Source organism: Meles meles, chromosome 11 (assembly GCF_922984935.1).
Source record: "Meles meles chromosome 11, mMelMel3.1 paternal haplotype, whole genome shotgun sequence".
Taxonomy (NCBI): domain Eukaryota; kingdom Metazoa; phylum Chordata; class Mammalia; order Carnivora; family Mustelidae; genus Meles; species Meles meles.
This window is the reverse complement of record NC_060076.1, coordinates 87,951,372-87,974,531: the sequence shown is the minus strand read 5'-3', so window position 1 is coordinate 87,974,531 and position 23,160 is coordinate 87,951,372. Positions and strand designations below refer to the sequence as shown.

The following is a 23,160-nucleotide window of genomic DNA, read 5'->3' as shown; positions in this document are numbered from 1 at the left end:
TGGATGGTGATGACTTATTTTCTGTCTTCTTTAAATGCCATATCGGCTGGCTCCTGTAACATACATTCAATCCATGTGCTTCTTTCACAGCTTTTCTTAGTGACCCTCACCTATACTGTACTGGGTTGAATGGTGCAACCCCTCCCCCCAGTACAGGTTCATTTCATAACCCCCAGAACGTGTGGGTGTGACCTTATTTGGAAAGGGTATTTGCAGATGTAATTAGGTTAAGGACGCTGAGATGAGAGCATCTTGGATTTTCCGGGTGGACCATAAATCCAGTGACAGGTATCCTTGTAAGAGAAGAGAAACACCCGGAAAAGGTCACATAAAGATGAACGTTGAGGCTGGAAGGATGCAGCCACGGCTAAGGAGCACCTGGAGCCACCAGAACCTGCAAGAAGCTTCCAGGTCTCTACCAACAGCTCACCAACACCTCTAAGATGTCAGTAATGAATGCAAGTCTAGACTTTATTTTTGTACTGAGGAGGAAAGTCTGTTGCTAAGGAGGGCACTCCAATATGGCACTTGGGAGATTGTTTTTCTTAAAACGTTTCTTAAGCTATTTCTCATGCGGTTTTAAAAAAAGATTTTATTTGTTTATTTCAGAGAGGGAGAGAGAGAGAGAGAGAGAAAACACACAGAGAGAAAATGAAGGGGAGAAGCAGACTCCCACTGAGCAGAGAGCCTAATGTGGGACTTGATCCCAGGACCCTGAGATCATGACCCAAGATGAAGGCTGGTGCTACCAACTGAGCCACCCAGGTACCCCTCTTATGCATTTACTCGTTCTACTTACCTTCTGCCTTTTAGAGGAAAGAACAGTACTTGTTTTCCTGAAATCTTAAGATCCTGGTGTTGGAAAAGATTTAATTTAGAACCTGCAATTCCTGTGGGTGTTAAACATAAACTCTAAGGAGAATCTTTTAGAGCATCTTTATTGGGATATAATTTACATTCCATATAGTTTACCCATTTAAAGTATAGAGTTCAGTGGTTTTAGTATATTCAGAGTTGTGCTACCATGACCAAAACGTAATTTCACAACATTCTCAGTATTCCAAAGAGAAATTTCATACCCATTATCTACCCTACCCTTTTCTAGCCCCTCGCTACATCTGCACTCCTCCAGGGCGAGACAACTATTAATCTACTTTCTGTCTCTATAGATTTTCTTATTCTGGAAATTTTGTGTGAATGGAATCATATAACAACATCCTGGCTTCTTTTAACTAGTGTATTTTCAAGGTGCATCCACGTTATAACATGTAATATTACATCTCTCCTTTTTATGACTGAATAGTATTCCATTGTATGGATGGAACACATTTTTGTTTAGCTATTCATCCGCTAATGGACATTTGGGTTGATTCTCTCTTTAGGATTTTATGAATAATGTGTTTATGAGTCTTAGCATACAAGTTTTTGTGTGTACATGGGTTTTTATTTCTTGTATATACAATTAGGATTGAAATATGCTAAATCATATGTTTAACATTTTGAGGAACATTCAGACTAAATGTGGCTATATCACTTTATTTCATTTCATTTTACTTTATTTGTAATTGCTTTTTTCTTCACATTATTGAGGTATGATTGGCAAATAAAGATTGTCTATATTTACATTGTACCATATGTTTTTTTAAAGGTGTAAAACCTGATGATTTTTAATGTGTGCATTCATTCTGAAATGATTACCACAATCACGTTAATTCACAGAACCATCACGTCACGTAGTTACCATTTGTGTGTGTCTGTGTGTGATGAGGATACTTAAGATCTACTCTCGTAGCCAATTTCAAGTATACAATATGTGATTATTGATTATAGTCACCATGCTGTATGTTGGATCTCCAGAATTATTTCTTTTATAACAGAAAATTTGTATACTGTGATCAATATTTTCCCCATTTCCCCCACCCCCACCTCTTGACAACCAACTTCTACTGTCTGATTCTATGAATTTGACATTTTTAGATTCTTCATATAAGTGAGATCATGCAGTATTTGTCTTCCTGTATCGAGCTAATTCCAGTTGGCATAATGTCCTCCATATTCAACCATGTTGTTGCAAATGGAAGGATTTCCTTTTTTTTCTTTTCTTTTCTTTTTTTTAAGAGAAGGGGAGAGGGTAGGAGGGGGCAGCAGGAGAGGGAGAGAGAATCCTTTGGATACACATTTGGAAGTGGGACTGCTTGACCATAAGGTAGTTCTAGTTTCTGTTTTTTGAGGAACCTCCATAATGTTTCTCATAATACCAATTTATATTCCCACCAACATGTTCAAGGAGTCCCTTTTCTCCATACTTTCGACAACACTTATCTTTTGTATTTTTGATAACAGCCATCCTATTAGGTGTGAGGTCATATCTCTTATGGCTTTGATTTGCATTTCTCGGATGATAAGTGATGACAAGCACATTTTGGCCATTTGCATATCTTCTTCTGAAAAATACTCAACTCCTTTGCCTATTTTATAATCAGGCAATTTGGGAGTCAGGGAAAAAAAAAATCAGGCAATTTATTTGCTATTGAGTTGTATGGGTTTCTTATGTGTTTTGGATATTAACTCTTTATCAGATATTTGGTTTGCCAATATTTGCTCGCATGTGGTTGGTTCCCTTTACTCTGTTGTTTTCCTTGCTGTGCAGAACTTTTTAATTTGATGTAATCCCACTTGTCTAGCTTTGCTTTTGTTGCATGTGCTTTTGGTGTCATAGCCCAAAAAGTCATTGTCCAGAACAATATCAAGGAGATTTTCCCTTAGTAGTTTTATGGCTTCAGGTTTTCTATGCAAGTCTTTCATCCATTTTGAGTTAATTTTTGGTTATGGTATAAAATAAGTGTCCAATTTCTATTTTTTGCACATGGATATCCAGTTTTCCCATTTTTCTATTTGTCTCAACATGCTTTTTGACCTCCCTTTTGATTTATTCTTTCATCAATTAGTTGTTCAGGATTGTGTTATATAATTTCTACATATTTGTGAATATTCCTGCTGTTTTTGATTTCCAGTTTCACATAGTTGTGGTTAGAAAAGATATTTGATATGATTTCAGGCTTTTAAATTTTGTTAAGATTTGTTTTATCCTTCAACAAATGGTTCATCTTGGAGAATGTTCCATGGGCTGCACCATTTTATACTCCCACCAGCCATGAGCAAGGGTTCTAATTTTTCCACATTCTCTCCATCACTTGTATTGTCTTTTTTATTTTGGTCATCCTGATGGGTGTAAAGTGGGTGTGAAGTGGTATCTCATTATTTTTTTTCCCCTAATGACTAATGAGGTTGAGCATTTTTTCAGCCATTTAAAATATATCCTCTTCAGGAAATGTCTATTCTGATTCTTTGCCCATTTTTAAGTTGGATTAGTTGTCTTTTTTTTTATTATTGAGCTGTAAGGGTTCTTTAGCATACAAATCCTTTATCAGACATATTATTAGCAAAATTTTTCTCTCATTCTATGGATTGTCTTTTCATTTTCCTCATGGTATCCTTTGAAGCACAAGAGTTTCAGATTTTCGTTAAGTCCAATTCATCTATTTTTTCTTTCATTGTTTTTGCTTTTCAATTCACAGCTAAAAAACCATCGCCTAACCCAATGTCACAAAGATTTACTCGCGTCTTTTCTTCTAGAGATTTTATAGTCTTTGCTCTTACATTTATGTTTATGAGCTAATTTTTGTGTGTTCTAGGCTTACTATTCCATAAATGACAAACAACTCAAATACAAGTTTTATTGCGGAATTTTCCAAGTTGTTAATAATGAATAATGGTGACATTAACTATGACACAAGTCTTCATCTGCAAGCTGGGGTGTTCCAAATAGAAAGCTTTTACCTGAATTTATCAAAGTAGAGTGGCAATATGGAAAGGTTTGTGTTGCCAGAGGCAGAAATCCAAATCAGAGTGGTCAGAAAAGGAGATCTTTGTTGTAAAGATATTGAGGTATCTCATGAAATTGAAGAAAGAATCAAATTGTCTGACAGCACAAAGTGGGAAGAGCAGGTGGGCCTGAGGAATCGCTAGAACTGGGACTTGGATGCCACAAGGACATCTTCGCTCTCTCTGGGTCTTACTTTTTTATCTCTCTGCCCATTAAGTTCACTCTCCAATGAGGCTGGACTCCTCCATGTAGTCCTAGACAAGACTACAGGCTGCTCGAAAGACCCTAGACTCCAGGCTCTCACCACCAGAAAGACTCTTATTTCCAGCTCGGTGGAACAATTCTAGGCAAGATTTCTGATTGGCCAACTGGAATCACGTGCCCCTCTGGAATATTAATGAAGATTTTGGTTACATTGAAAGTGGGTTTTACTTGGAGAAAAGAGTCCTTGAAAGTTTACTTTTGGTTGAAACAAGTAGCTTTCAATTTATTATGGCTCTAGTTTTCATAAAACTTTTAATTCTATTCATAAATCTAGCTGTTAACAAGCACTTCTTAAGGGTTATTTAAATATTATTTGATCTGTTTAAAAACTCCGTTAATTAAACTGCTTCAATATTTCAAACATCGTTTATCAATTTAATACACTTAATTTTTTTCTTAAGTATTTTAATTGCTTAGCCCAGCAAATAAATCTTCCTGAAGACTGAAACTCCTATAAATGCAATACATTGATCTTATAAATAAAGGAGACCTATATTTCTCTTAGGTGTCCAAATACTGTGCAAGAACTTGGTAGGATTTCAATAGAACATCTTAAGTCTAAATTACTCAATTGTATATTTTACTTTATTTTTTATATTATTTTAAAAGATTTATTTATTTATTATTTGAGAGAGAACAAGCTTGTGGAGGGGAGTAGGGATGGCAGTGGAGAATGGCAGAAACAGAGGGAGAGAGAATCCCAAGCAGTCTCCCCACTGAGTGGGGAGCCCAATACTAGGATTGATCTTATGACCCTGAGATTATGACCTGAGCTGAAAGTCAGTTGCTTAACCGATTGAGCCACCCAGGCACCCCTCAATTGTATATTTTAAACTAGAGTTATGAAGCTGTCACCTTAGAGACCAAATTCTCTTCAATATTACAAATGTAGAGGACATCAAATACTTATAGTCTTTCTAAACACCAAAGTATTAACACCATGGTTCTGATTTCAACATTTTTAACACTTAAACTTTAAACCTTCCCATAATTAAAAACTGGTGCTGACTAAGGAAGACTAGTAGAATTCCAGAAAGCTCTGAATATGTTTTAAAAAGGTGTGTTTATTGATTTGAGAGTGAGCACAAGTGGGAGGAGGGGCGGAGGGAGAGGGAGAGAAGGAGACTCCCTGCTAAGTAGGGATCCCAATGTGGGGCTCCATCCCATGATCCATGAGAACATGACCTGGCCAAAACCAAGAATCATATGCTCAACTGACTGAGCCACCCATGTACCCCTAAAGCTCTGAATGTTTAACTCTAAATTTTCCGGTGAAAATTTTCATGCACTAAAAAAATTTCTTCTATTTTAAGATGCACTTTTTTTTTCCTTCATATTTTTAACATTTCTGAAATTTGGTCTTATAATCAGTGGCACCTTAATTAGCAACATTTAGCCTTTCTTAGTGATATGTAAAATGATGATATCTTAAGTCAGGTGAGAGATGATACCATCTCAGTTAACTGGGATTATTGTGATTATTTTTTACTTATTTTTAAAATTTAAACTCAATTAATTATCATATAATTTAGTATTGGTTTCAGAGGGAGAGTTCAGTGATTCATCAGTCTTATATAACACCCAATGCTCATTATATCACGTGCCTTCCTTAATGCCCGTCACCCAGTTACCCCATCCCCCTGCAACTGCAGACACCCATTGTCTTTCTTGTCGCTGACCCACTGCCATGTAGATGTTGCCTGTGACATGACTTCCAAACTTAAAAACGAAGTGTGACTTGTGTAGACCACTAGCTAGATTTATCTTATCTAAACACTCAAGTCTGTACCTGTTCACAAAATCTGCAAGGACCCCACTTGGTCACTTGATTGGATTTGCATTTGTCTGATTTTACTCTACAGAATGACTTTTTTCCATCCAACTTTGAAACTGATGGTAGCCTTTGCTATTTAAGCATTTTTTAATTGAACTTGAAAGATATTTGACTTTGATGTATTATTTATTCTTTTATGTTCCAGATATATAGGGTTATCATACTTTTTTCAGGTACAAGTCATATATTTGAAATTATAATTATCCTTTCAAACATATGTCATTACTTAGCTAGAAAGCCTAGAACATTTCAGGTGGAGAACATACACACTCTTAAGTTATTCCTAAAACATACTGCTTTGTACGTTTTTGGTGATGACTTGGGATAGATATAATGTTAAGAAATTGGGATAGATATAATGTTAAGAAATTATGCCATTTATTTTATTTTATTCTTAAAAAGGTTTTATTTATTTATTTTGAGAGAGAGCAAGTGAGAGTGGGGGAAGGGGCAGAGGGAGAGGGAAAGAATCTCAAGCAGACTCCATGCTGAGTGCAGAGCCCAATGCAGGGCTCAATCCCAGGTCTCTGATATCATGACCTGAACTGAAATCAAGAGTTGGATGCTCAACTGACTGAGCCACCCAGGCGCCCCTGCCGTTTATTTTGTTAAGAGAGTTTAAAAGATAAGAGTGGATTTTTTAAAAGTTTTAATGAGATGTAGTTTATATACTATATAATTTTTCCATTTCTTCTTCTTATTATTTTTTAAAGGTTTTATTTATTTATTTATTCATGAGAGAGAGAGAGAGAGAAAGGTGGAGGGAGAAGCAGACTCCCCACTGAGCAGGGAGCCCAATTCGGGGCTCGATCCCAGGACCTGGGATCATGACCTGAGCCAAAGGTTGATGCTTAACCAACTGAGCCACCCAGGCACCCCTAATTTATCCATTTAATAAAAGTGTATCATTCCCTAGTTTTTAGTATATTCAGATATGTGCAATCATCACCACAGTCAATTTTAGAACATTTTCATCACCTCGAAAAGAAACCTCATATGCTTTAGCTATCCTTCCATTCCCCTCAGCCCTAAGCGATCAGTAGTCAACTTTCCGCCTCTATCAATTTGCCTTTTATGGACATTTTGTATAAATAGAGTCATATGACATGTGATTTCTTGCGACTGGCTTTTTTCACTTAGAGAAAGAGATGCTGAATTTGGTCAAACATGTTTTTAGGAAATATTACAAAGGATAGCCTACTTTTTAATTTGAACATTTCATATGGATCTGTCGGACTTGAAGTTATAATAATGAAGTCATTCTACTGAAATGGACCAGCTGATTATGGCCCAGATGGGAGGAACTGAAAGGACTCCCCTCATGTTCAGGTACCTGCTCTAGACCCAGTCTCCAGGCAGGGGGTGGAGTCAGGCAAGAACACAGCAGCCCGTCTGGGACCTCATGGTTGGGATAGGGTAAGGAGCCGTCCTTAGAAATGGGGGTGGACAGACAGAATTGAAGATGTTGAAGGAAAAACTCTTCCTCTACCGTTTAAGGTTTTACAGCTGGACAAAGAATTAAATTTTACCTAAGATAGATTGGCAAGAGAAAAGAAAAAGCTTTATTGCATGCACACAGAGGCCCCCAAATGAAATCGAGACCTAAAGAAATGATGACGGCAGGTAATTTTTGTGCTTTTCAGACAAAGAGATTATAAGTCTGTGAAGAATGGACAGAACAGGGGCGTCTGGGTGGCTTAGTCGTTAAGCGGCTGCCTTGAGCTGAGGTCATGATTCCACGACCCTAGGATCGATCCCAGAATCGTGCTCCCTGCTCGACAGGGAGCCTGCTTCTCCCTCTCCCACTGCCCCTGCTTGGGTTCCCTCTCTTGCTGTGTCAAATAAATAAATAAAAATTCTTAAAAAGAAAAAGAATTGACAGAACAAAGGAAACTTAACTTTCAGAGCCTAAATTAGTACCAAATTCTAAACAGTTTGGACTGGGGTAGTAAATTAGTAAGTAACAAGAGTTGTTTATACAACTTTCCTGGTTCTAAATTTCCTATCTCTGGTGATAAGGATGTCTCTTTACCTCCTGGTACAGGGAGGGGACTTTCATGTGCGAGATTTCTTTCTTGTTTTCAGGAGGACAGAGGAGGGTCTGAGAGTCCTTCCTGCTTAGACTGTCTCTTAAATTAAGTTTTATTTAAAATAATCAGTATGCAAAGTGGCCCATCTTGGAGCGGCCTGACGTTGACCCCTACGTCTCGTTTAATCCAACCATTCCAGAACCCTCTGCCACACTCTCCAGAATCCCGAGTAACGTTATGCACACACTATGGCTGTGGTATACTGGGAAGAAACTGGATTAGAAGTCAGAAGTCTTGGAGTCTGACTTTCAGGAAGTCATTCTCTATCTCCGGACCTCAAGCTTTTCATCTCTCGGTGAGGAAGAATTAACTGCCGGCATGGCCGTTGGTGTATGATACGAGGTATGAGAGAGAAAGATTTACACACACAGGAGACATCTGATCTGTGTTCTCCTCTCTGAGCTGCTGCACAGCCCCCTTCTTTCTGAAGCTGTTTTGGATTCATCTCTGGTTAAGCGTACTCAGCGTTTCTCAACGTCCGCCCCTCTACTTCGTGTGGCCATTAGGGTCTCTGTTTATAAGGTCCATGGCTGGTGGCCTCTAGGGTCCTCAGGGGTTTTCGCCAGACTGCGTCCATCCACACTTCTGAGAACACTGGAAACCATGCGCCACTGCTCCCCACTCCCCACTCCTGCCCCATTGGTGCCTTAGGTTTCCATTCACCCACCCAATCCCAGCCAAGGTGTTTTGGTTGTTAGATACGAGAGTCTCCTCAGCACTCTGTCATGGTCAAGTGCACCCTAGTCATACCCCCAGCTGAAGGGGGACATAGTTCTGCTCTCTGTGGCTAACTTCAGAGGCTGACAGATCACGTGGCTACATTGAGTGGACACCTGATAGTCAGGGTAGCCTGACACCAGGGCTTCAGGGCCCTGGGTTCTCTTTCAGCTTCATTTACTTACACACACACACACACACACACACGCGCGCATGCGCGCGCGCGCACACGTTTCTTTGTCCTTTCCCACTCAGAGGATTCGTAATCAGGATATTACTTTTTTTTTTTTTAAAAGATTTTATTTATTTATTTGTTAGAGATTACAAGCAGTCAGAGAGGCAGGCAGAGAGAGAGAGAAGGAAGCAGGCTCCCCACTGAGCAGAGATCCCGATGTGGGGCTCAATCCCAGGACCCTGAGATCATGACCTGAGCCGAAGGCAGAGGCTTTAACCCAGTGAGCCACCCAGGCGCCCCGCGTAATCAGGATATTACTTTTCAAAAGAGACCAAAGCACTGTAAGAAGAGAGCATGTAGAATTATATGTTAGAACCAGAAAGAACCATATACATCCTCTAGTCTAAACCCTGCCATGCCCACCCCCACCCCACTGGAAAGACTGAAGCCTGTCGAGGTGATGTGACTTGTCTAAGATCATACAGCAAGTGAGAGCAAAAGCAAACCACCATTTATCCATTCATTCAATAAAAGTTTGTTGATTCCTATTTACCAGACACTGTTCTAGGAGATGAAAACATAGGTTTATTTAGCACAAAGTCCCTGCCTTTGTGGAGCTTACATTTGGCCATGCATACAAGAAAAAAAAAAACACAACATAATGTCAGATGGTGATAAGAGTTAGGAAGAGGTCCAACTATGGGGCTAGAGAATGAAGGAGGACGGGCAGTATCACATTTGATAAAGTCAGCAATTGTTTCTCTAAGAAGTATATGAAATGATGGGGCAAGACATATAGGAAAGAATAGCATTCCAGAAAGAGGGAACAGCAGGTGCAAAGGCCCTGGTGCAGAAAGGAGGCCACTGTGATCAAGATATCTGGATTCACCATCCAGAGCTCCTTCATCAAACCACATTGCTTCTAAAGTCATCAGGGGTGTCTCAAGGGTCTTTGTGTCACACGGTGCCCAGGTCTAGGGGTGACTATAAGAACTTAGAAGTCACCATGCTGCCTAGGTTGGAACAGAACTTACACCCTTCACAGATACAGCAGGGACCTAGTACCTCAACGTGGCGTAACACAAACAGCTTTGACCTGGAGATCAGGAGACCCAAGGGACAATCTTTGTTCTCCTACTGAATGTCCGATCATTGGTCAAACCCTCTTTGAAGATCGGATTGTTGTTTTTTAAAGCTGTAATTAAAAGTTAATTTTTAATTTATAAAATGAGTAAGTTCCCAATTTTTTTCATGTACTCTGACTTTTTTGCTGTGGTTATTATAACTCAGTACCAAAATGTATACACATCTTAAGTGCACAGCTTGATGAATTTTGGCATTATGTATACGTGTAAGACTTCATCATCCAGATCAAGATGTAGAACATTTCAGGGTCTTTGAAGGTTTTTTTTAATGATTTGTCTCCCTCTGGTTAATCACTGCCAAAGACAACCATCTGACCTCTATCAGCATACATACATTTGTTCTTAAACTTCGTATAGAAGGTATCATAAAGGATGAACTTTTTTATGCCTATCTTCTTTTACTCAAAGTTATATTATTGAGATTATCCATGTTGTTGAGAGTAGCAGAGTTATTTATTTATTTATTTTTTGGCAGTGTTCCATTACATGAATATAACATTTTATTTTTTCTTTCTCCTATTGATGGCCATTTGGATTATTTCCAGTTTGGAGTGCTTATGAACAAGCTGCTAGGAACATTCTTGTGTATGTCTTTTGTTGGACATAAAACACTCATTTTTCTTGGGTTTATACCCAGGAACTGAATTGTCTAAGCTTTTTTTTTTAAAGTTCAAACATTTCTCTGACAGTCATATGATAGTAGCTCTATTTTAGTATCTGTTAATTCTAGATAAAGTTAGTAAGGCTTTTAAATGCTTCCTTATCAATTGTGAACATATCTCTGTGCATTTGGAAAAATAGCCATATGAGATATTACTTTTAAGTCTTCAGATAAGGCATGGTGTCCAACTGGTTCTTGACCTCCAGATAGAGAATCACGGCCCTAAAGAATGACTCAAGTGTCCTTGAGATATGATCCTCTATGTTTCTAAAAGGTAGCGCTCCTAAAAGCACACATTTAACTTGTTTCTTAACAGAACTTTCTCCTGTTGAGCTGCCTTTTTTCACTTAGATGATCGTGTTTAGATATGGAGCTCCATGCTGAAACCCTGTGCTCTCTGAGTCATGACATTATTCTACTATCGAGTGGTGAATGTAGGTTGTACCAATTATCTTATTTTTCCTTTCATTTGCGACCCACCTTCTCAAATTCAAGTCCAGAGTGCCATGAAAATGTCCAGTGATTATAGCATGCTTCTTTATTCTTGAGAGTCAGGAGACACTAGGGGCTCCTGTGACCAGGATAATGGCTTTCAAGAGGATGGTGTGAAGGTTTTGCTGCAGGAAGGACTGATGGTAAACCAAAGTGACAGACAGATGGGATGTGCCAAGATTTGGTATAGCTGCATGGAAGCTATTTGTTTTTGTTTGTCTAACACATTCCATTCTCCTTTCTTCATTTCCTGTGCAGACCCTACCTCTTAAACACAGAGTAGGAATGTAAGTCAGCATGACCAGTTGTAGTACTCTGTTGTCCTGGCTTCAGGGATTGTCTGAAGAATGGACAAATGAACCACACTGCACTAATCGTGATCCTTTTTTCGTTTCTTTTTTTTTTTCCCCAAAGATATTTATTTATTTAAAAAAGAGAGTGAGAGAGAGAGAGAGAGCAAGCAAGCAGGGGGAGGGAGGGTCCACACTGAGCTTGGAGTCCAATGTAGAGCTCAACTCACAACCCTGAGATCATGACCTGAGCCAAAGTCAAAAGTCTGACACTTAACCAACTGAGCCACCCAGGTGCCCCAACCCATGACTGTTTCTTATCTCTAGTGGGCAGTATGTACTTGTTTCCATTCGAGCTGATCTATATTGGGCTGTTGAGTTTTGAGGGAAAGATTCTGAACAAATACACAGCCAACTCTTTCCTAACAAACCTACTGCTTTGGAGATGGTCTGGGTGGACTTAGTTTTGACAGCTGGTAAGGAGGGAACCCAAGGCTGCTCTTCATTTGATAGAACGAATTGTATGTTCTCATCAGGAGTTGCTCCTAGGACTCAACAGGAACAGGAACTTCCAGTGTTTCAGAAAGATCTTATCTTGGCCATGCCACAAAAATATGAGTGTCTCCCACGGGTGGAGTCTAGACAGCAATCGAGACAAGAAATCAGATGATCACAATATGGTGTGGCAACAACTATGATGGGAAGTAGAGGGTGACATGAAGCCCAAAGCAGGCTCACCTCACTTGGTCTCTGGGGCGTTCATGGGAATGTTGAGGATGACCTTCTGGAGCAAAGGAGCTCCAACCTGTAATCTTGGGATGGGTAGGAGTGTCCCAGGGGAATGTGCGTATATATAAGTGAGGACCAAGCTATTGGCACAGAACAGTGTTCTCGGTAGAAGGAACAGCACATTTGAAAGCTCGAATGTAAAAATGAGTTTGACACCAAGGACTGACATATCAGGATGCCAATTTATTAAATCAGGACAAGGTGCACAGGTAAGAACGCACAGAACTTTCGAACACACCAAACTCTACAACTGCTGCCAAGAGTAGCTGTTTTCCTGCCTCAGGAGAGCTGGAAGAGTGGTTTAGTATCCTAACACTTCATGGAGAGAAACTTTATTTCCTGCTATCCTTATGGACTGTTGAAATTGTGGCAAATAAGGACCATGAGTGCAAAAGGCAAAAGGCGAATAATTCTCTTCCTTTCTCCTCTTTTCTGACCCAGTTAAGCCAAGGATCAACCTGACATACTCTTTGAGGGTTAGAAATAATGTGTGCAAGGCCCGGTCATGGCAGGCTGTCCAGCAAAGTGGTGTTCCTCTTCTAGCTCCCTAAGCTCTCAGTTTCCTCAGGTCTCATTTCCTGCCCCAGGAATGACCTTCTGCTGGATGGCTGACAGCAGTCCTGCACTCTCTTTTGGGGATACCCCACCTCTTTCTCCTGGGTGACTCTGTGGTCTGCAGTAGGTCGATGGCTAAGACATGTCAAATCTAGTGACTTTGTACCTTTCCCACAGTTAGGGTTCGTTAGTCCGGGAACACCCAATGTAGGGGGGCACACACAGCTTTGTCTACATGGACTGCACTAAGCCCAGGCCAAATCTGTCTTATTGTCTCTCCTGCAGCTTGTCGGGCATTAAAGGCCATCCTCTGACACAACCTTTGGGGGCCTGAGACGCTCTCTTCCATGCATGTTTGTGGGAAAAATGCACGCGCAGGCGCATGCGCACACAGTCACGAAGGTACGCTGGACTCTGACACAGCTGAGGGGAGCTTTTACTAAATATATCTGCATGGTCCTCCCCCCACGGCAGATCTCACCAATCAGTATCTCTGCACCTGGGGCTTCGAAATGGCATCTATTTTTTAAAGTCCCTCTGGTGAGTCTGAGAAGCCCCCAGACCAAGAGCGGCTTCATGGAGGGAGCTGTGCAGCGGGGCTCCCACCAGGCAAAGGCAGCTTCTGGAGCCCATTATCACACAGCTGTTCCCTAAACATCTTTGTTTCCAAGTGGTGTAGGCTTCACATCTGCATAACCAAAAGTCCTGTTCAAGGGATTTCCCCAGAACAGAGTCGTCGTCTCTGCTCCAAAGATGAACTGCAGCTTTGACTTCTACTGAAACTTGAATTTGCAGAAAGCTCTATGACGAGGTCTCTCTCTAACACACACACACACACACTCTCTCTCTCTCTCTCTCTCCCCCCCCACTCTTACAAGGCACACTTTATTACATATGTAAGTGTGGCTTGTCGCCCTTACAAGTTTATAAGCTGTGATCTTTAGGGCAGTTGACTTGGATCGCCTTTTGTGAAATGGAGTTGCACTGCAGGGAGTCTTCAGCGTTTCATTTCAACAATGAGGAAAGTAGGGCTGCAGCTCGTCAGTTTAACAAATAAGTCTGGGGGCGCCTGGGTGGCTCAGTGGGTTAAAGCCTCTGCCTTCGGCTCAGGTCATGATCTCAGGGTCCTGGGATCGAGCCCCGCATCGGGCTCTCTGCTCAGCAGGGAGCCTGCTTCCTCCTCTCTCTCTGCCTGCCTCTCTGCCTACTTGAAATCTCCGTCTGTCAAATAAATAACAAATAAGTCTGTCTTGAGGCCAGTGGCATTAGAAATCTGCACCGTCGTTTCAGAAAAATGGAGTGTCCCGTCTGCCCAGCGCTGCTCAGCGCTGCTTTCTTTCTTCTAGTCTCACTCTCTCTTTGTTTTTTTATAATATTTTATTTATTTATTTGACAGAGAGAGAGTTAACAAGTAGGCAGAGAAGCAGGCAGAGAGAGGGGGAAGCAGGCTCCCTGCTAAGCAGACAGCCCTATGCGGGGCTCGATCCCAGGACCCTGAGACCATGACCTGAGCTGAAGGCAGAGGCTTAACCCACTGAGCCACCCAGGCGCCCCTAGTCTCACTCTCTTAATTTAAAAAAAGAAAGATAAAAAAAGGTCTGCAGCCGTTTCTCTGCAAAGGGAAAGGTAAAAGTGAAGCCGCTTCTGTTTCCTTGACACAACCCTCATGCAACACTGTAGCTCATGCAAAGCTAGGAGACCGTGGCATGCAAGGCCTTAAAGTTTAAAATGAATCTCCAGTTTTGTCCTGGGTATTGGGGGCCTGCGAGTTTTTAACCATTCCACATCCCAATTCATCTGCATTTCTTGGCCCCTGCTCTCCGCATGGTCTGCTGAGAAATCCTGTTCCTAGAATGTCTGAACTTCAAAATCACAGACCTCACTCAGGGCCTCCAGCGGATCATACAGCTCGGCCTGGAGCTGATGAAGCCTCGTGAACTTGCACTTGACAGATCAAGTAACGGTGAGCTAGAGAAGCTTGGAACTGGCTCGAGATCACAGTGCGGAGGAGGGGCTGGAACCCAGGATGTCTGGCTTCTAATATGGTGCCCTTCGCTTTAGACTGCAGTGGTCTACATCCCTCCTGGGCATACGAGTCAGCTGGGCAACCCGTGCCAGGCTGGGGGCCCGCGGAGCCCCTCCCCTAGAGCCTATTCACATCTCAGTTTGTTTTCAAACCATATCCTCCACCTTCTCCTTCCTACTAGTCCCCTCTCACAGACAAATCCCCATGTAGAGATTCTGGAGTCCGAATAGTACTATCCACCATTCCTGTTTAGCATTGGTTAAAATGCAGGTTCCCAGGCCTCTTATCCAGGGTGTGGGGTTGTGTGGATGTTCCTGGAAGCCCGTGGGCTTGCAATTTGACATGCTCCCCCAGACGGTTCTGCTGGCCGTGGACCACACTTTGCGAAGCTGCCCCATATGAAATGAAGTCTTCCAGAGCCCGCCGTGCCTTGCTCTGAGAAGCTCTTCTCTTTGTAAAATGCACAGTGCAGGAGCTGGAGGAAGGTTTTCAGGAACATTCTCTCAAGAGTTTCTGCAGCATCTCCCCCCACTCCAGCAGGGAGTAGACACCTGCACTTAGCCGACAGGTGGGGGGCTGGTGAGAAGTGCTGGGGGGAGCTGGGCAGTTTGTGGAAGGGTGTCCGGGGACACCTGGGGGAGAGAGCTTTTTTTTTTTTAAAGATTTAATTTATTTATTTGACAGACAGAGATCACAAGTAGGCAGAGAGGCAGGCAGAGAGAATGAGAGGGAAGCACGCTCCCTGCCGAGCAGAGAGCCCAATGCAGGACTCGATCCCAGGACCCAGGGATCATGACCTGAGCCGAAGGCAGCAGCCCAACCAACTGAGCCACCCAGGCGCCCCGAGGGAGAGAGCTTTAATTCCCGAGCACTGAAGGCTTGGAGTGGAAAATGGGAGTGGAAATGAGGTATGGGGAAGGGAAGAGTGGGTGGAAATTTCTCCTTGGAATTTGGCTTTGATCTTCAGGAAAGCCGGCACCTACATCAATGAAATGCCTGGGTCAAATTTTCCACATGTTCTTCTTCACTTTGTTTATTCTCAATTTTTTTTTTGATAAGGGCCTTATTGAGATATAATTCACATTCATCTCGATTGAGATACAATTTATGCATTTCAAGTGTACAATGCAGTGGTTTTTAGTGGGTTTTTCATATCTTCACAGTGGTGCGCCATCGGCACCACAATTGATTTTAGAACATTGTATCACCTCAGAAAGTAACCCCATACCCTTTACAGCTCGCCCTCCCCCCATTCAGTCTCCACACCCCCCTCGCCCTTCCCCCCGCCCCAACCACTAATCTACTTTTGGTCTGTATGTATTTGCCTGTTCTGGGGATTGCGAATGAATGGAATCATATAATACGTGGGCTTTGGTGACAGGCTTCTTTTAGTTAGCATGAACTTTTCAGGGTTCTTCATGCTGTAGCAAGTACAGTACTTCATTCCTTTTTATTGCCCAAAATATTCCATTGCACGGATTACCGCATTTTGTTTATCTGTTCACCCATAGTTGGTTTGTTTCTACTTTTTGGTGCCGGCGAATCATGCTATTGGTGTACAAGCTTTTGTATTCATTTCTCTTGGGTGTGTCCGCACGAGTGGAAATCCTGGGTCTGGTGATAACCCTGTGTTTAACTTTCAGAGGAATTGCCAGACTGTTTTTCCAAAGTCCTCACTTCTATGTCTTTTAAGCCAACCTGAAACCAATGACTCTGAATTGTCCCTTAAGATTCCATTTATATGCAGCCCAGCTTGACCCGGTGTAGCCAAGAACTTACCGTAAGTGAGTGTTGGGGGTTGCTGAGAGTCAGGCTTGGATTACAAAGTCCAACATGCAAATAGTGAAGAGTTATACCCGGCCCAACCTTAAAGGCTGGGGCAGTGTTACTTGGATTCGTGCGTATGATAAGCAGAAAAAGAAGCTCACAGTTAGAGATGGGGCCGGTAACAACAAAAAAAGAAAACGTACAGTACTACAGTACGATAGCTTGTAATCACCAGCTTTGGAAAAGGTTTAGTGGCTTGAAACTAGGGATTTGCATTCCCTGCATTGTCATCTGTTTCTGTATGGTGGCGTCCCCTTCTATGTGGGAAGTGTGCTCCAGTCCCCCCCAGAGGGGATGCTGGAAACCACAGATAGTGCCAAAACCTATGTACACACCGACGACAAACTTTCATTTATAACTTAGGCACAGTAAGAGAGTAACAGCTATGACTACAAATAGGACAATGATAGCAATATACTGTAGAAAAAGTTACGTGAACGTGGTAAATTGTCTTTTATTTCCTGCACTCACCATTCTTCTTGTGATGATGTGAGACGATAAAATGCTTACATGATGAGATGAAGTGAGGGGAATGACGTAGACATTGTGACCTGGTGTCAGGCTCTTATTGACCTTCTGATGATATGTCAGGAGCATTGCCTGCTTCTGGACAGCAGTTGACCGTGGGTAACTGAAACCACAGAAATTGAAACTGTGGGTAAGGGAGGACTTCTGTACAGGGAAGAAGACTTTAAAAATTTAAGGGTAAAGTACTTAGAAATACTTTATAGTATTTATGCATAAAACACAGAGAAGTAGGTAAAACATAACTGCGTGAATTTTCTCAAAATAAACTTTGCCCACATAATGAGCACCTGCAGCAAGAAACGGATGGTTATCAGCTCCCCTGGAACTCTTGCCTTTCCATTCATCAACTGGTCTAAGGGAAGGAGGATATCGAACTTCTAGCACCAATATTCCCAGACACAAAGAATATATTTTGATAGTACATTCAGGTGTTTAGAATTTACCACTGGAATAAATTCATGAAGCTGAAAGAATTTCTAAAGACAGACTTTTGATATTGCAAGGTGTAGAAGTATCTTAAAAAAAATGAAATATCTTTAGGTTTGTGTATAAAATAAAAGGCATAAACTCAACGTAGAAGACTTTAACATTACCTGCAATTTAAGAATATGGGCCGTAAGATGTTTTTAAAGTGCATGAAGCAATTTACTTTATACATTTATCTTAAAATACAGCTCCCTGTTTCTCCAGAGTTTGAAGTTTATTTCCAAGAGGACTTGGTAAAAGAAGTCCTGGGACTGTTAATCACAGATGCTTTAATAATTCAAAAAGCGTATATGTAAACACACCTGCCCATTGGCAATGCATCACATTGTGGGTTGGAGTAAGTAACGACCAAAATAAATACAGCGTTTGCAAGCAGAGCATAAAAACAGATACACATTTCCCTGGGCTTATGGTGCAGGAGGCCCAATACCCCCACCTTACTGATTAGAGGAACAGCCTAATACTGAGACCGACTCTCTGCAAAGCGACACTGTCCTGCTTCTGAACCTAGAGAAAAAAATCCATTATAATGGGTTCACGTATAAGAGCACTATCAAAACGTAAGAATCCTCAGAGCGAAGGGCATATACTCCTAGAGTAAATCTTTTTGCAAAAGAGAATCATTTTTTTTAAAAGCTCTAAGTGTGTCTTATAAGTTTCCAAAAACAGGTTAGGATTTTATTAGGATATTTCTTTATTAGTTTGGGATTCTGTGTTCCACCGGGTGATGCCTGTTCTAGCTCAGGAGGCAAGGTGAGGCGGACCCCGTGTTACCTCTGCCACACCCTCCGGGCCGCCCCCAACCCCGTTCTTTCTCTCTGGGTGCTGGATACTTCCAAGGTAACCTCGCGTTCACGCCGGCTCCCAACCTCGGTGCCAGGAAAGCGGCCCCGCTCCCCCGCCCCTTTCCCCCACCCCCCACTTCCAGGCAGCGGGGCTGCAGCGCAGTGTCGGCGTCCGGAAGCCCGCACGAGCGGTGACTTCGCTCTGCCTCGTCCTTTCCCGAAGCCCGAAGACTTTCCCACCAAGTCACCCACAGCCCCTCTTCCTGCCATCTCCCCCATTCCGGGGCGCGGGGGGGAGTAGTTTAAAGCCGGGCTCCCTTCGCATCGCACTTGCCAGGGTCCTGACTTCAGCGGGACTGCAAGGGGGCGAGGGTCCGCGGCGCTCACGTTCGGCCCCTGCTCGGCGCGCGGGGGACATACGGTCAGACCGTCCCCCGCCGGCTCCGACGCGCCAGACTGCGAGGTCCGTCCTCGCCCCAGGGACCTACTTACCCAGTTGGGACTGGGCTCCTTTCCCGGACCCCGCGGAGCGGGCGCGGGCTCGGCGGCGTCCGGGAGGCGGCGGCGCGGCGCGGGCGTGCGGGGCGGAGAGCGAGGGCGCGCCCGGGGCCGGCGGGAGGCGGACCCCCAGCGGCAGGTGGGTGCGGCCCGCGGCGGCGGCGGCGGCGGCGGCGGCAGCAAGTGGTTGGGCCGCACTTTTTCCTACCCTCCCCCTCGGCCTCGGGGTCTGCCCGCGGTGCCCAGTGCGCGGCGCCCGCCGCTCGGCTCCGCGTCCCCTCCCGCCGCCGCCGGCCGCTCCCTTCCCCGCCCGTCCATGTCCCTGCCCGTGGTGCTCCCGGGCTCCTGCTGCCCTGTGGCCGGGCTCTCGGGCGGGCCGCAGGCCGGGGGCCCGGGCGCCGCCGCCGCCGCCCAGGAGCCGCCGCTGCCCCCGCTGCGGCCGCGCTGGCCCCGGGCCGCCCTGCCGCCCCCCGTGCGGCCTCGCTGCGCCGCCACCGCCGCCGCCGCCGGGGTGCTGGCCGGGCCGCCCGCGCTCTCCTCCCGCCGGGCCGCCGCCGCAGCCGCCGCCGCCCCGGGCTCGGCGCTGCTGCCCGCTCGCCCGCTGCTATCGCTCGGACTGCTGCAGCTGATCCTGGGCTGCTGCATGGTGGCGCTGAGCTTCGGGGCGCTGTCGCTGAGCAGCTCCCCTCAGGTGAAGAACTCGTGTCCGTTCTGGGCCGGCTCCTCGGTGAGTGACGCGCGCGCCCCCCGCTCGCCTGGGCCGGGCGGTTCGCTGGAGCAGGGGCCTCTGGGGGTCGCCTCCACTGCCCCGGCATTGCAGCCCCCCACCCACCAGGGCTGAAGTTGGGGAGCACAGCCCCTTAAGCCAGTTGAAGTTTTTGGAAACATTGAGGCTGGTGGGGGGAAAAAAGGCTCAAAGAGAGAGTAGTTCAGGCGTGAAATGGGTTGCACCTGGACCGTGTCTGCTCTTTGCAGGCTGGAGGATTTTGTTGTTCCTGTCAAGTTAGAGGCTCAAATAGATTTCCCGCTCTGAGAGACTGGAAGAATGGGGGTGGGTGGTAGGAAAGTAGGAGAAAAATGATTCAACTTCGGGCGGTTGAGTATTCACTTCTCCGGAAACACCTGCGGGGGGAGGACGGGCATTTGATCTGTTTTGTCCACGGAGGTATCCACAGTGCCTGGCACATAGCAGGTGTATTTGTGGGGTGATTGAAGCGACAACCTGACCGGGCCATGCCATTTATTTTATTCCACTTCAAGGCACACAGAAATGTGAAATGTATGGCGTAGGATGGCTCCACTCTAGCTGGGGACAAGTTCAGGAGGTAATGACAGGGTGTATGCACACCACGTGGGTACCTGGTCATTAAAGGAGGGCCCTAAGCGGCCACTGGATTAAGGGAGCCAGGCGGGCTGCTGTGCAGAATTTAATTCTCAAGAACCCAAAGTGTCCTTAAGCATGAGCTCCCCACAGCCTCCGGAGCAGGGGGCAGCTCCCTGGAGATGTCTGCCTACCTACCTACCTGCAGCGACAGGTCCCTGCTTCCTCCCAGGGGGGGAGGTTGCTCTGGGGCAAAAGGTGCCCAGCCTCTGGGGAAGGCTGCTGCCTTCATTGTCTGTGGACTCTGGGTGGCTCCTCACCCCTCACTCCTAAAATGTCCTAGCATCTAAGGCATCCAACCTCTTGAGGTTTGCTGGGCATTGAGAGACTTGGAAATAGGTCTTTGTGGAATGATTGTGGAAGATGGGTGTTTGAAAGTAAAGGAACTTTTTATGAAGTAACTAAATCTGAAAGCTTGAAGAAGTTCCGTAATGAATGTATGTGCCAAATAAACATAAAATGGCCCTTTTGAAAAAAAAAAAAAGAAAAGAAAAGAAAAAAAAAAGGCCCTTTTGTGGGTTCACGCATACCCAGATTCAAGAGCAAATTTAAGACGCTAGGGAGAACTAATTGCACCCAAAGTAGTTGTTTGAATAAGAACATCAAGAACATTAAGTGCTGTGAGCCCGGCCTGACATTTTATACCTAAACGGATGCCAGTCTGCTCTCCTTTCGAAATGCGTGGACACTGGATGGGCCGACTGTGGAACAGCACTTGCTGTGGAGTTCACGGTCTGTTCATCGTGCTGGAGGAATCCCTCCCTCTTGGCCCCGCCACTGGGCTCTCCCCATGGCCTCCTGGCGTCTTTTTTAAAAAAACAGCAGGGTCGGGATTAGATTCATCATGCTCCCTAGTCCACTCGTCAGACTAAATTCAGCCAAACGGTGGATGCATTTCATTTCTCTAAATGCCATGGACCAGAAGTGAATCTTGCATACATTTGTAGGGATTTTCCCTTTATAAAAACCATAATCTCTTGTCCTCTCAAAGACAGCTAGTTTAGGAGGATTTAAACCGTTTTTTTTCTCTTCTGAAATCAAACCCCCAAATCAGTGTACTACTGTAAATTACTTCAGAGGTGAATGCCCTTCGATGTCAGTCAAGCCACAGTTGGATTTGATGAAGTACATATAGCTAATAAATAAACAAACAAAATAAAAATGGCTCTTCCTGGACCTGCTGGCTGGGCGTGTCCTTGTTATCTAGGACCCAGCAAAACAGAGCAGGGAAAGATCAGTGACTTGGACCTTTCTCTTCGGTCAGGTTGTTTTCCACACCCCACCCCTCAGCTCTACACGCAAAGCTGCAATTGTTCATTATGCTTATTTTTTGGTGACCTGTTTCTGCGGTTGACCGCAGAATTTACAAAGTGACTGTAGAACCAGCAGAAACTGCGTGTCCAAAAAGACTGGGTAGTATTTGAGGATGGCATTAGGCACCATGACCATGGCGTTTTAGGAAAAAAGTTTCACCAGTAACGTGTACCTTTTGAATTTATATACATGAGAGAGACTTTATGTTTGTGTGTTAGTTATTAACTTTGCATTATGGGAATTTTTTTTTTTTAAGATTTTGTTTATTTCTTTGACAGAGATAGAGAGAGAGGGAACACAAGCAGGGGGAGTGGGAGAAGGAGAAGCAGGCTTCCCGCTGAGCAGGGGGCCCAATGTGGGGCTCAACACCATGACCCTGGGATCATGACCTGAGCCGATGGCAGGTGCTTAACAACTGAGCCACCCAGACACTCCTGCATTATGGGAAATTTTAAATTTACTCAAATATTGTTCAGTGAACCCTCCTATGCCTCTCACCGGGCTCCAACAACTGTTTCATCTCTGCCTCTGGCCGACTTTGCTGCTGGCTCTGTGTGTTCTGATAGTATCGGAAGGATGAGTGTTTTAAGGGGGGTAGGAATGAGCTCCATGATGCTCCCTGTTGCATTAACTTCCCACATTATTTTGAAGCAAATCTCAGATATCACACCATTCATCTGTAAATAGTTTAATATATGTATCATTTGGAAAAGAAAATCTAAACAGAAAGAAAATATAAACAGAATAAGGAGACAGCATAGAAGTGACCAGGCAGGTCTTAAGAACCCCCCCCCAACTTTTCTTAATGAACATTTTAAATCTCCCCAAATGTAGAAAGAATAGTATAATGAACCCCTATTTACCCATCATCCAGGTTCGATAGTTAATCTACCCATGACCACTGGTCACTCACACCCACTCCCCTACTGGATTATTATTATTTTTTAAAAGATTTTATTTATTTATTTGTCAGAGGGAGAGAGAGCACAAGCAGGCAAAGGGGCAGGCAGAGGCAGAGAAAGAAGCAGGCTCCCTGCAGAGCAGAGAGCTCGATGCGGGACTCCATCCCAGGACCCTGAGGTCATGACCTGAGCTGAAGGCAGCGGCTTAACCCACCAAGCCATCCAGGTGTCCCTGGTACTGGATTATTTTAAGGCAACTCCCTGGTATCATAATTTCAGCCCTGAAATATTTCAGTTTGGATTTCTAAAAGAAAGCAGCTTAATAGACAAAGAAAGGTCTCAAGAGCACATTGTAATATACTAATATAAATATAGCTAAATTGAGGTTTTTATGAAAAAAGTTTAAAAATTATGACGAGGACAGCAGGGTTTTAAAATACATATATATGTATTTATATATATGTATGTATATGTGTATATATATTATATATTATATATATAATATATATGTATTT

At 44.0% G+C, this 23,160-nt stretch overlaps 1 protein-coding gene across 1 annotated transcript in view; it reads left to right on the top strand.

Moving 5' to 3' along the window:
• The first annotated feature begins 19,159 nt into the window (after positions 1 to 19,159).
• FAM189A2 (family with sequence similarity 189 member A2) overlaps positions 19,160 to 23,160 on the top strand; it is a 61,130-nt gene continuing 57,129 nt past the window's right edge. The window contains exon 1 of the mRNA XM_046021883.1: positions 19,160 to 19,775. Coding sequence (XP_045877839.1) covers positions 19,365 to 19,775 — 411 coding nt within the window. The 5' untranslated portion in view covers positions 19,160 to 19,364. The remainder of the gene's footprint in view (positions 19,776 to 23,160) is intronic.